Consider the following 14,967-nt stretch of genomic DNA (forward strand, 5'->3'; position numbering starts at 1 on the left):
ACAGTACTGCGTGACAAGATATTCTCTACTTTTTTCCTCACTGAAATCAGACTTGGTAACTTATATTATCACATTCCGGTTATCTGAGATTAGTGTACCAGACCTTACTGTGTGACCAAAGTTCATCACTACATGATTAGGAAAAATAGTTACCCCTTGGCTACCTCAGAAGCAGTCCTTGGCCTATACCATCATTAGTATCAAATCCTCTTGGTATACCTTGGACTCAATTTTGCTTGCTGCACTGATGTGTAATCTCTGATTTATTATTGCAATATGAGCCCGCCCCATATTTTATGACTTGAGTTTAGCATTGTCATTTATATCTGCTTCAGGTGATACCAAAGCAGTTCTTCTTCATGCCATTATGAAAATATCCATGCCAATTTAATGAGTGGCTCGAAGGTAATTGACTATTATCTGGTTCAGATTCTGCATCAAAACATACTCTTTTTAATGAAGAAATGCCATTCAATCTTCAATAATGCTAATCTTGTAGATGTCAGTTTATTCAAGATTTCTTGCCAGCAACAAGCTTTAGAAAGGATGATCTATCGCAAATCATTGGAAGATTCACCAATTTTCTTAACACAACATGTTTACACTTGCAAATGTCCCCTCCTAAGCATTTAAACTATTATAGCCATCGATTTAAGTTTCTCCATGCCTAACTTCTGTTAAAAACACATTCCTTGGATTCTGTGTCTTCGTAATCTGTGACATCATAACCATTTGATATAATTTCAAATATTATTCCCTTGGATATTGATATCTACTTCTATAGTTTACTCAATCAAGTCCATCTCACTGTTATTTGAATAATGATATAACTACTGTTGAACGTTTTTCTCCATCAACAAAGTATGCATATAGCTTTATTCAACACTTCACTTTTGATTAGTTCAGAATCTCTCTAATTATCAAACATTACAGCCATTCACTTGTCTTTCTTATATACATCCTCTGATTGACACCCAAGTCTATCCTTTATCCCATTCATCCATCACCTCTTCTGCAGCATTTGAGTCATTTGCATTCTTCTCTCATCACACATCCCCTCTATTTTGACCGAAATTTAATTTTATGAAGGATTAATATCTAAGCCCATATTGGTAATAATTAATTGCCTAGATCCCTTAGTTAAACATTGAAATTACTGCATTGCTTGTCTCTGGCACTTAGTATGCAGAAGGAGGATGGAGTTTGAATATTAATTGAAACTGTTTCCAGTGCTTCGTTGAATGGCTGCTGTTTTCCATACCATTCACCTGTCCCTTCAGGTGTTTCAGCATTTAATTAATTCAATTACTAAACCCATAAAGTGATATCTACGCTTGAACACTTCTACATTTGTCCACCATCAAAACTGATCACATTATTGGCCATACAGTTTACTTCATCTTTCACACCATCAGCTCTGATATGAGACATTAATGTTCCACAATTTATATATGCAATCACTGAAACTTTCCAGAAATAAAGAAGAAAGAAAGAACAAAGTTAAAGTGGAAGACCATGATATGTAAATTCAGAACAGTAGGCCTGCAAAAGAAGAACAGGTGAAGTGTAACCTCAATTTCTCTAACTTGATATACATTCTTGCATGTAAGCCATTTTTATTAACCTCAATGTCCCCTCCCCAGGCATTAGAGATACAGATGTCAATTTTCATATAGCAAATGAGATCTGTACTTCTAAGGAAGTAACTCTACCGTTCTAATACAATTATCAATGCTCTGGACAGTGTGCTGGCATACATTTTAAATTTTAGGTCTTGGTAACATTTGGCAATGTTTTTGCACTAGGAAATAGTGTCATATACTGAAATGTGGCACAAACCTGTGTAACTGAAGCATTTTTTAGTATTTACCCCATTAAAAATATCCAAAGCAAACTATGACAAGCAGGAGAACTAAACAGAATAGAGCTGAGAATACTGATCCCATTTTGTTTAATCATCAAATGTCCATTCTCCATAATTGAATCAAATTTAATTGCACATACAGCTGTATTTTGTGCCAGAGTCATCAAGTATTGCATCATTGCTTCAGCTTCATCTTTTGATTGCTTCTGTATGGGAAGTTCCGTGCCTAACCTGAAAATGTAAAGAAGCCAGTTGAATTATATTAGTTACACTGTATAAGTAATGTTTCTCTTGAAGATGTAAACTCAGGAAAGATCACAGTGCTTAGAAAATAGAACCAGTTTACAATATCCATATTTACTTTTCGAAGTAGCGGTCCAGTTGGTGCCACTGAGGATCTTTACAATGATTTCCAAATCGGACCACCTCCCCTGCAAAAATCTTTAGCTCGTCCCTGTTAACATAGAAGACTAAACCATCTTTAGTTTGTTGACATTTTGGTTCCCTCCAAGTATGGAATATTGGAACAGAAGAACCCAATAATTGTATTAGCTTTACCTGAAAAATTTCTCAATAAGCAAAAAAAAATGAAATAGAAAAGGATAAAACAGACCATTAATATAAGAATATAAGTGCTGGGTACAGTTACAAGCCCTAGGGAAAGGGTCCATGAAGCCTGAGCCACATACTTTAATCCACAACACCAAAAACTCTGAGGAAAAAGTAAACCCTTGGAGAATGAAAGCCATTCAACCATTAGATAAGATCTCACAATATGGCTTTGGAGGTCAGGTGGAAGTGCATACATGTTTAAGGAAAAATCAAGTTAGCATTCAAGTTGCAACTAACACATTCACAGCCAGGAGGACAAGTTAAATGTGGCCCTACAACATTTGGATGGGGTAGCCCATGCATGGGGCAAGAGATGGAGTGCTGCAAACCCAATAAGGGGCATTAGAAAATTTGCAAATGTGTTAACCTAGAGAACAGATTGTCATTGGGACAAGCTTTATGATGTTCAACAAACATGCACCTATGCCAAAAGGACTCAACAACCAAAGACTACACTAAGAGGTTCCGAACCTTGAAGTCAAAAGCCAAACTCTCAACAAATCTGGTGCAAAAGATCTACATCTTAAATCTGTGATCAGATATGCAAACTGAGGTAAGCGTGTTTAAACCCAGTTCTTTAGAAAAGACCATTATTGTAGCTAGAAGAGTCGAGACTCTAGAGTCATGTTGAAGTTATTAAGGAAAGGTACTTGGCTATAGTAAAAGGGATCATGCATGTGATAGAAGAGTAAGGAAGAGTAAGAGTCTGAAATTCCATGAAATAAGACATCTCTCCCTCTGCCTGCATAAAAACTAATCTCTCACCTGTATCGTAAATGCTCTTGGCCCTAGTTTAAGGGACATGACTACCAACCTTGCAAACTTTTTATGGATGAAAATCTATGCTTACCTGAATTTGAATCTAAACCTAAGGAGGATACTCTCCCGACATAATTAGATCATGACTATGGGACAAAAGGCCAGTCCCTTCCACCATTCGAAACATGGGAACCCTTGTCACAGACATTGGAGGAATAGATATTCTTTTGAATATTGTGCAACTTATTCCCACAGAGACCTACTCCACTAACCACCAAGAGAAGTTCCTCTACTTGCACCGGGATGCTGTTGAACACATTATCAAAGGCCTTCCCCATTCCACCTAAAAGTATTCAAACCATTGACTCCAAAAATATGTCCAAACTTTTAAAGAGAGGCCACTTTGGCTTCATGGCTCACTTGCACTGTATAGAGGCAGTTCCTTCTCAACAAACCCATATTCCAAGCTTCTTTACCCTACTCTAGAAATATAAGGCAGTCTTCTAGGAGATGTTCATGATACTTCCACTTGATAGGGGTATGGAACATGGTATTCAAATTTGACCCCGCTAAAAGCCCCATAGTGGTTCATCCTTAAGGGAAAGGCTATTTTCACAAGTATGAGATGTTGAGAAATCAATAAGGGCAGCAATTAGGGTGATTTCTCTTTACTTGGTAATTGCTTGTGAAGTTAAGTTGGCTTCTTATTTCTTTATTATGTTATGTTCATCAAACAATGACCAAAACCATAAACCATGAAGATCACAAAAAAGACAATGAACACAAGATGTAGGCTCCAAGCCAAGGCAAAATAAGTCCAAGGGGAAAACCTAGTAAAATTCTTCTCTTCTTATAGACTTAGATCAAATGAGAAATCCAAGGCCCAAGCAACTAAAGAATTTCAACCCCCACTCCAATTATCAGCTTTCCTTATCACTCCATGCATTTAGTTTTAAATCCAAGCATGATAAAAATTCTAAAATCTGGAAATGACAATATTTTCTGAAAACACAAATTTAGAGATTTCACAACTACTGAAATTGCAGAAATAAAACACAACAAAATAATGACAGCCACACACAGAAAATAACACAATGATTTTTTGTCAATGTGACCCTGGAAAAACCCCCCTACAACACTTGGGGAAAACCAGTTTAAGAGCTCTTCTTCATTTCTGAAAATGTTTTTACAGAGAAACTGAAATACACAGTAAAAATTCCAGCAGCCACAAATTACAACTTATCTCGATTTCTATGCTTGAACTCTGCCTCGAAAATCATGTCAATCAGCAATCTACCAAAACAGAAATTTTTCCAGCAATAAAACAGCATTAAATTTTGTACGGTCTGCCTCGAAAATCGTGCCCAAAACCTGTTGTACGGGCCATATTAGTAGTACGATTGCCTCAAAAATCGTGCCCAAAACCTGCCTCGAAACTCATGCCCTTGTTGTTGTCCCTCTTCCTCGATTTTTGTGCCTTTCTCCTACTGTACGGTTTTGCCTTGAAATGCATACCAATAAATGCTACTGCCCAGATTTGTTGAAATGTCTTCTTGCTTCTCTCCTTCACTTCCTCAGTGCTTAGAAATTTTTTCCTTGCTCTCTCTTCTCTTTCTCTCAAATGCTCATGAAAGAATGAATTGATCTTTTTCTCTTATTTTCTCCTTTTACTCTCTAAATGACCTTTTGGGTTAGCCTAAAGATCTAATGGCTGAGATTCATTTAGATCTAGGGATGAGAATAAATTTGCATTTAATTCTCACTTTCTATTTTTTAACTCACCCACTTTAAATAAAGACCCACTTAGCCTTTTATTTCCATAGTCACTTTTTCACTTTCTAATTCTTCATTGACTTTAATAAAGTCACCTTTAAATTATAATGTAACTTTACCGCTTATAAAGTCACTTTCAAATTAAATTGACTTTACCACTTATAAAGTCACTTTAGGAGAAAAGTACAAATAAATTTGGACACTTTTCCCTATGTCAAAGATCAAAGCCTTAGGGAACCACCTGTCCTCTGGTACCCAAATTTTAACACTCCCTCTTACCGAGGAAAGTGTTCGTCACGACTCCCATCTTGTCTCTGAAGTAGACATGCTTGCCCCGTGGTAAGGCTTTGGTGAAAATGCCCGCTACCTGCTCATTTGTGGAAATGTACTCAAGCTTGACAGCTCCCTTTTGGACATAGTCTCTAATGAAGTGATACTTGATCTCAATATGCTTTGACCTGTCATGAAAACCTGGATTCTCCATGAGTTTTATGCAACTCTGATTATCACAGTAAATTACTGAAGGTCTCAATGCCTGACCAAATAGACCAATCAACATGTTGCGAAGCCATATGCCCTCACAACTAGCCAAACTAACAACCATATACTCTGCCTCAGCGGAGCTCAATGCAACTGACTGTTGTTTCCGACTGATCCACGACACAACTACCGAACGCAACCCAAAACAGCACCCGGAAGTACTCTTCCTATCTGAAGCACAACTTGCCCAATCTGAATCTGTGTACCCTGCCAGTCTCACTCCATCACCCTGTCTATAATCCAGACCAAAATCCACAGTCCCCTGCAAGTAACGAAGAATGTGTTTTGCAGCCACCCAGTGCACTCTCCTAGGTTTACACATGAACTGACTCATAGTGTTAACTGCAAAACATATATCTGGTCAAGTGTTGACCAAATACATCAATTTACCAATCAGCTGTCTGTATAGAGTAGGATCCACCAACTCGGAATCAGAAGCATGAAGCTTCTTCCAGTTAGTGATCCTAGGTGTAGACATGGGTTTGCAGTCCTCCACGTGAAATCTACTAAGAATATCCACATGTACTTCCCTTGTCCTAGGAAGAAATGCCCCTCCTCCTCCCACACCTCGAATCTTAGAAAATAATGCATCAAGCCGATATCCTTCATCTCAAACTCTAAAGCAAGATCTCTCTTGCAGCCCTCAATGAGCCTCTCTGCACCAGTTATGATCAAGTCACCAACATACAACACCAGAATGAGAACCTCCTCACCCACCGCAATGAAGTATAGGTTCGGATCAGCCTCACTCTTTGTGAAACCCAACTACTACAAGTATGTATTAATCCTCGAGTACCAAGCTCTAGGAGCTTGCTTCAGGCCATAGTGTGCCTTTTACAATCTACATACATGGGACTCCTTCCCATGCACCTCAAAGCCCTACGGCTGCTCAATATAAACCTCCTCCTGAATGAAGCCATTGAGAAATGTGGTTTTCACATCCATCTGGTGGATCTTCCAACCCATCTCTATTGCAACCGATATAATGGAGCGAATAGATGTACACCGAGCGACAGGAGCGAAGGTCTCCTCGTAGTCAACTCCCTCTACTTGTGAGAACCCTCGCCACAAATCGAGCCTTGAACTTCTCGATGTTGCCATTTGCAACATGCTTTATCTTGTAGAGTCATTTGGAAGTAACAACTGATTTACCTTCAAGCCTCGGCACTACCTCCCAAACGTCGTTCTTCATAATAGAAGAATACTCCTCCATCATGGCCTCTCTCCAGACCTGCTGGTTGGCTGCCGCCTCATAACTAGAAGGCTCGGAGTCAACAATGCTTGTTACCAATGCCATGTAACTACAGGATCGCTCAAGGGGTTTACTCTCTCTAGCCTATCTCTTTGGCCCAGCAACTGATGTGGCCTCGCGCAAGGTATATCTTGAAGCCACTTCGGCTTCCTCTTCCCTGAGCATACTTCTCCCACTGGCGTGAAAGAATCCTCATCATCATCAGAAGCCTAAACTCCTGAAGGCCTGCCAACTGACCTCATGCTTGAATCTATGCCTGTAGATGCTGAAGTACCGTGCAAACTGTCCATTAGTGGACTACCCTGTGCACTACTCTGCGGACTGCCCTGCATGCTGCCTGAAGAACCACCCACCTGACTCTGAGAGCCACTGCTCACTGATGGACCTGACATTGTATTCGATGTACCTCCTGATCCCTGACCACTGGATCCCTATGATTGACTTAGCTGCTCCCGAGGGTCTGGTGACTCAAGATACTTTAACTCCCATGACCTCTTGAAAGCTCTCTCCTCCTCGAACTTCACATCCTGCCTGACAACCACTTTCCTATGCGCAGGAATATAAATCGATAAGCTTTCGAGGTCTCGCTATAACCCACAAAGATGCCCTTGTCTGCAATGGGCTCTCGCTTGGTCTTGTTCTCCTTGAGGACATAGGAATATGTAAGGCACCCAAAGATACGAAAGTGCCCAACATCAGACTTCTTCCCAGAAAAAGCCTCCTCCCGAGTCACATTCCCCAAGGCACAATGTGGACTCTTGTTCTGCAAGTACACACCAATGTTGCAGGCCTCTGCCCACAAAAATAAAGGTAACCCCTGATCATGAATCATAACTTTGGCAGCCCCTACAATGGATCTGTTCTTCCTCTCCACAACCCCATTCTGTTGGGGGTTATAAGGAACTGTGAACTCCCTCCTAATGCCTACCTCAGCACAAAAATCAACAAACCCACCAAGGGTATACTCCCCTCCATTGTCCGACCTGAGGACCTTGATCTTCCTACTTGTCTGGGCCTCCACAAGAGCTTTGAACTCTTGAAACCGCTTGAAGACCTCACCCTTGGTCTTCAAGAAATAAATCCAAGTCTTCCTGGAGTGGTCATCAATGAATAAAACATAGTACTCATAGCCACTCAAGGATACATGAGACATCCGACCACTCACATCGGTATGAATCAAGTCAAGGATCCCGATCACTCTGCTGTCACTGTTGGGAAAAGGGGATCTGGCAAACTTCCCCATAACACATCCTCTGCATACATCAAGGTGATCAGAACTGAAATCTGGCACACCAGTGGTGATCTCCCGCAATGTACTCAAGGCCCCATGATACATTTGCCCCATCCTGCGGTGCCAAATCTCACACAACTCTAAATTGTTAGATCTATTGTCAGTCCTGTCTCGAGTGCTGCTACTCAATGCCATCAGGGGCTAGAATGAGAACTTGTACACCTTGGCATGGCGCACACCAATCACTCTAGCTGAAGAAGCTGGAGTTCCCCTAGGATATATAAGCACCTACCTTCTCCTGAATGCCTTCTCCTGAACAACACATCATACCCTCTGTCCTCAAGTGCTGAGACGGATATCGGGTTCTTCTTCATTCCAGGCACATATAGAACATCTGACACTTTCAAGGGAGGTTTGTGTCCCCTATCAAATGTCAATGTCCCCACACCGACTACTCTAACCATGTTGTCATCACCAAGTACTACCTCCATATCAGTATCATCCTCTAAAAGCTATGAGAAGTACTCTCTGACTCCTGTCATGTGGCGGGAAGCGCCACTATCAACATACCAAATGCTAGAAGATGCTCTGCTAGTAGTGGAGAGTGCACACTCCCCCTGAACCTGTATGGCAAGTGATCATGCTCTAGTGGCCTCACAAGCTATGAACCCAAACTCCCAATCAAAGCTCTCTAAGAAGCTCTCTATCTCTGGAGAAGTTGCCATGGATTTGTCTCTCCCTTTCTTCTTCTTCTTCTCCGAATACACAACAACATGGTGTCCCAACTTTTGACAATTCCAACATTTGACTTTGGAATAGTCCTTCTCCTTGTTCTGTTGCTTGCCTTTACCTTTGCCTTGCCCCCACTATTGGAAGCTTGCTTCTTTGTTCTACCCTTCTTGCCTCTTGCTAACAATGCCACATTGTCATCATCCTCCACCTGTTTGGCTGCCCCAAGATGGTTCTTTCTGATCTCATTATGAATGTAATCATCCCACAACCTCTCCCGTCCAGGAAGGTTTTCCCGTGCAACAATGCCATCCACAAAATTCTCCCAAGTCTTGGGAAGATCATTCAAAGCAATCCTCACCAACTCAGTGGGTGCAATGATCTCACCTACGACTGCCAACTCATCTCTCACTGAAGTGATCTTTGTGAGGTATGTTGTAGCACTGTCAGTCTTAGCCATTTTAATGGCATTCAGTTTCTCCTTTAGGACCATTTTTTTGTTTTCATTTGAGCTCTGGTAAAGACTAGTCAAGGTTGTCCACATCTCATGTGCATAAGTCTTTCCTCTCACATGAGGAATGACATGATCTTTGACTCCTCCTAGAATCAATCTTTTTGCCTTAGCATTCTTTTGTTAAACTCTGCCAACTGTACAGGGTCAACAGGCACTGCTACTGGGTTCTGTGTGGTATTTACCATAATGCCCCAGACTTCTGCTTCCGCAAAGATGCTCTAGATTCTCTCCTTCCATGCACTATAGTTGTTCTTCCCATCCAACATGCCTTCAACTCTCAAACCCACACACAGAAAATAACACAGTTATTTTTGGTCAATGTGACCCTAGAAAAACCCCTCTACAACTCTTGGGGAAAACCAGTTTGAGAACTCTTCTTTATTTCTGAAAATGTTTTTACAAAGAAACTGAAATACATAGTAAAAATGCCAACAACCACAAATTACAACTTATCTCGATTTTCGTGCTTGAACTCTACGTCGAAAATCGTGCCAATCAGTAATCTGCCAAAACATAAACTTTTCCACCAATAAAACAGCATTAAATGTTGTATGGCCTGCCTCGAAAATCATGCCCAAAACCTGTTGTACGCACTGTACAGACCGTACAAATTTCAGCAGTACAATTGCCTCGAAAATCATGCCCAAAACTTGCCTCGAAATTCATTCCCTTGATGTTGTCCCTCTTCCTCATTTTTTATATCTTCCGCATGTTGTACGGTTTTGCCTTGGGATGCGTGTCAATAAATGTTGTTGCCAAGATTTGCTGAAATGGCTTCTTGCTGCTCTCCTTCACTTCCTCACTGCTTAAAAATTTTCTCCTTGCTCTCTTCTCTTTCTCTCAAATGCTCATGAAAGAATGAATTGATCTTTTTCTCTTCTCTTCTCCTTTTACTCTCTAAATGACCTTTTGGGTTACCCCAAGATCTAATGGTTGACATTCATTTAGATCTAGGGATGAGAATAAATGTGCATTTAATTCTCACTTTCTATTTTTTAACTCACCCACTTTAAATAAAGACCCACTTAGCCTTTTATTTCCATAGTCACTTTTTCACTTTCTAATTCTTCATTGACTTTAATAAAGTCGTCTTTAAATTATAATGTAACTTTACCACTTAAAAAGTCACCTTTTAAATTAAATTGACTTTACCACTTATAAAGTCACTTTAGGAGAATAGTACAAATAAATTTGGACACTCTTCCCTAAGCCAAAGATCAAAGCCTTAGGGAACCACTTGTCCTCTGGTACCCAAATTTTAACAAGAAGAGCAAGACTTCTAACAAGACCCAAGTCAGCCCTCCTTCCAAGCTCTTCCAGCAAGTCAAAATCATCTCAAGTCAACAAGTCAAAGTCTTCCAAATTTGCTCAAACTTAAGATTTTTGACCCTCAACAACAGAATTTCGAACCTGCAGTAGATCTGCAACTTTTGCCCCTACAGTAGCTCCAGAAACTTGCACATATGAGAGATTTTTGGGCAGAACTTCGATTTTTCTTCCTTCTTGATCTTTGCTCTCTCTCCCCTGATTTCTTGCTCTTGTTCACTTGTATTTTGCTCTTCTTGGCACAAAAATCGAGACTTGCTTGAGTTGCTCTAAATGAGATCAAACTGTCCTCTATTTATACACATCCCGGTCAAATTGTCCCTTCCAAGGTCGACTTGTTCAAACAGGGCCAACTTGGTCTTGTGGGGACAAAAATGACATTTTTGACTCGAATAAAATTACTTTTCCACTTTCTTTTCGAAGTCCAAATGGGACTTGATTCTAATACAATATTTTGACTTATGACAAATATACTTTTGACTCAATAAACTCTAGAAGCATGAAGAACATGAAACCCATTCTTGAAAAATCTTGTTTTGATCTTTACATGAAAAATACAATAAATAAGTACAACAGTAATTATGAAGACCAAACCTAGTTACATTTTCCAACACTCCCCCTTAACTAGGGAATTATTCATAATTCCACAACAGGTTGAAGGATACTCTCAAACTGAAATATTCTCATAAGAAGAGTCAGATTGATAAGTCTTTTGATATTATAACTAGCATTGTCAAATAGCAATATCACAAGGCCTTTCTACTAACAAGCTCTAATTTTCTACATAATTATAGCACAATGTTGGGAGGCACACACATTTGGACACCACAACTGCCTCTCAAGGCAGATACCCCATCCGGATGTTCATCAGGTAAGTCCTTACAGGTATATTCTTATCTTGGATTCCTAATCCTCAAAGAATATTAGTCCTCTTCGAACACTCGTCTTGGATACCTTGTCAGATCCTCAAAGAGTGTCAGTCCACGTTACTACTTCCTATCTTGGATTTCCAATCCTCAAGGAGTATCAGTCCTAGATGCTTATCCAATTTTCCATTCTCCCTCCCAGTGCCTTTACTAGACGTACAGTGGTTAGTCCTAACGTTGTGCATGACACATGAAGAATACGGTGTCCCATATCACTCCCTCTCAACCAGGGATGTAATTCTCATTCCCTTTAAATATGGAGTAGATCCTAACTCCCTCTCAATTAGGGAGACATCATTACAATCCTCAGGTAGTCTCAATCATAAGTTTCATTTTGTCTCATTCATCAGCGACTTGTTCTTCTTGTGGAGATCTTTAGTAGTAGTTGCAAGGGCTCATATCTCATCATCATTTTATACCTAAGCTTCGACCTTCATGGATGTTATGGAGCCAAACTCTTTCTTGATGTTCCTTTGTGACAAGGTTCTTGCCATCAGCGTTTTACATCACTTTCCATCGGTCATCATTTATAGTATTTTCATCATCAATATTATCTTGCCAAACCAATCAATGTAGAGCTAATCATAGCTCCCTCTGTCCACCGAGAAAGTGAATATCATCGGATCCAACATGACCAATAGGCTATCTTGTGACATGCTACCTTTTTTGCCTTCATGATGTACACATTTATGCAAAAGATGCTTGTCCACTCAATCCATGTGTTATAGAATTGAGTTTAAACCAAACATTGGTAGATATATTGTCTCAACTGCTATCTTTCTAATATATATTTTTGCAACGTGTTCTTCCAGGTAGCCAAATTATATCTCAAACGAATCATTAACATAAAATCATCAGAGTTTCCCAGTCATGATAGCCTCTTTGTCAAGATGTCATGTTTTGCTACCTGATCCTTCTGAGGTCAACCTGCCTTTGCATGGTCTATCTTCATATTAGAATCCTTCTTCACGCTTTTTACCTTTCAAACATCAATCAATGTGTTCATGGAGTGAACTAATCAACAAGCTTCAAAATCATATCCATCAGAGTCTTTGTAGTTTCCTCTGAAGTTATCTATCTTTATATGTTCAAGAGACCATAATAGATGTAGTTCAATATCATCATGTGGTTTACCCATCAACCATGCTTCTATGCATCGAGCAACCAAATGGAAGAGTTTTGTCCAATCTAATCTTATCCAAGACATACCATGCTTATGCTACGAAGCACATTTTTGCAACCATCTCTTCTTATAGTATTTATGAAGACATGAATTCTATTGCCCAATGAAGAGCCCTAAAGATAGGCATACCTCTTTCTTGATACTGCCATCTAGTCAACTTCTTCTTGAACAAACAGCATCTTTCCTTGAAGATGATGTTTAAGATGAGATTCCTTCTCTAAAACGAGAAGCGCTCAATTATACCTTCATGCTACAACTTGATTATCTTCACATCTGCAAGCTTATTTGATGCTTGCTTCCATAAACTTCTAGTAGAAATATACTTTTGTCATGTTACAAAGATTCTTCCACATCGTCAAGAGCCTTTAATATTACTGTCAAGGATCCTTGTGATCCTTTCTTGCTATAAGACTGCTTTTATAACAACATTGTGCCAAAAAGTAGCTACTGCTATCAATGAGATGCAACTGACAGTGTAGACTCTAACCCTTCCAATGCTTTTATGCTTCATTTTATGATGCCATGCTCAAAATTCCTCTACAAATGTAACTACACATAATACTATAACTACCCATATTCTAAAAGAGAAAACAGACTGTAAGTAAACCTAGTAGTGGTGAAGTTCTTCAATAATAAAGATCCTTGGTATCTTCACTCTTCGGCTTCCTTTCAGGTTCTTCATTTTCTTCGGTTGTGTGTGCTCCACTCCTTTCCTTCCTCTTACTGCCCTTACTATTTTGAGGATCTTTGAGACAATCTCTCTTAAAATGTCCATATTCATTACATCCAAAGCATTGTATTTTGGGCATATCTTGTCTTCCTCGTGGCTAATTATTGTTGTTCCTTTAACCAGGTTCAAACTTTCTAAAATTCCCTTTCTTCTTCTTTACTTTAGCAGCAAAAGCTTGACACTTTTCATTGGGTTCGGTGTCATCCTTTGCCTTCAATCTTGTCTCTTCTAGTATACACAAAGACCATAGCTCATCAAAGTTTGGAGTGTCCTTTCTTGAATAGATGCTTGTCACAAAACTACTCCATTCTGGAGGTAATGCATTGAGTATACAAGTTGTCAACTCAAAATCAAAAACAGCTTCTCCAAGCCCTTGTAATTGATCCTTCAAATGTGAGACCTTTAAGAGATATGAAGCCAAGTCTTCATCCTTCAATAACCTTGTCTTGTAAAGTTTATTCCTTAGAGATATCTTTTAACCTGTAGTGCTAATTGAACATAGTTTCACCAACTTGTCATAGATTGCTTAGATGTACTCAAATCTACAACAAATGGAATAAGATGGTCCTTGATGGATTCAAAGAGAATCCTTTGAGCCCTCACTTCTCCTTTCATGTGCTTGGCCGATTCTTGAGTCTTATCCTTCTTTGGTTCTGCAACTTTGCCTAGAACGTAGTTCATGACTTCATTTTCTACGAGTATCAAATCTATTATTTTCTTCCCTACTTGAAAGTTTGTTGACCCATAAAGCTTATCGCCTTCCTTACAAAATGAAATCATTTGATTGGATGATTGAGACAAAGAGAATAATGTAATACTTACTTGATACAAAAGTAAGATGCTTTGAAGATGATGCCTTCTTGAAGCCTTCAAAAATTTTGATGATTCCAAGAGGTCTTCAAAGAGGTCCGTAGATGTTAATGGCACAATGGTAACTTCAAACTACTTCAAAGATGAACAATGATGCCTTCAATGATGTTCCCAAGATTCCCCGTATGTGATGAATTCGAATAGTAAAGAGATTTCAAGAGAGATTGAGGTCCTTCTTCAAGATAATGATGTGTAATCAAGAGCCTTTAATGATAGAGAGAGAGAGAGAGATGATAGCTTGCTGTAGTATCCTTCCTTCAAGATGAGTGATGAAGTTTTCTTCCTTGTGTCCTTCCTTGTGTCTTTCCTTATATTTTCTACAAATGATATCCTCCAAAGTATCTTTGATGAATGTCTTCTCCTTATGCCACCAAGAGTGATCTTCAAGTTGCCTTCTCCTTCACCTTAGCTCTAATACCATGTTGAGAAATCAATAGGGGCAACAATTGGGATGATTTCTCTTTGATAATTGCTTATGAAGTTATGTTGGCTTCTTATTTCTTTATTATGTTTTGTTCATCAAACAATTACCAAAACCATAGTTTTTTGGTTGGTGTGAATCGACAAAGTGGGGAAAGGAGCGATGGTAAGAATCAACAGGTCTCCCGCTCACAACTGCGAAGCTGAAGGGATCAACACGACGTGCAGGAATGTCGCA

The 14,967-nt window shown here is 39.5% G+C and overlaps 1 protein-coding gene across 3 annotated transcripts in view; it reads right to left on the bottom strand.

Annotated features, from left to right (window-relative positions):
• Positions 1-14,967, bottom strand: part of LOC149228178 (protein PSK SIMULATOR 1-like) — a 242,561-nt gene that overhangs the window by 200,973 nt on the left and 26,621 nt on the right. For all 3 annotated transcript variants that reach the window (XM_089378086.1, XM_089378084.1, XM_089378085.1), the window contains 2 exons: positions 2,226-2,318; positions 2,005-2,095 (listed from right to left, as the gene is read on the bottom strand). In XM_089378086.1, the coding sequence (XP_089234212.1) occupies positions 2,005-2,095; positions 2,226-2,318 (184 nt within the window). The remainder of the gene's footprint in view (positions 1-2,004; positions 2,096-2,225; positions 2,319-14,967) is intronic.

This window comes from Pinus tabuliformis, chromosome J (genome assembly GCF_031772625.1).
Source record: "Pinus tabuliformis cultivar Carrire ecotype Pingquan chromosome J, CPIR1, whole genome shotgun sequence".
NCBI classification, from domain to species: domain Eukaryota; kingdom Viridiplantae; phylum Streptophyta; class Pinopsida; order Pinales; family Pinaceae; genus Pinus; species Pinus tabuliformis.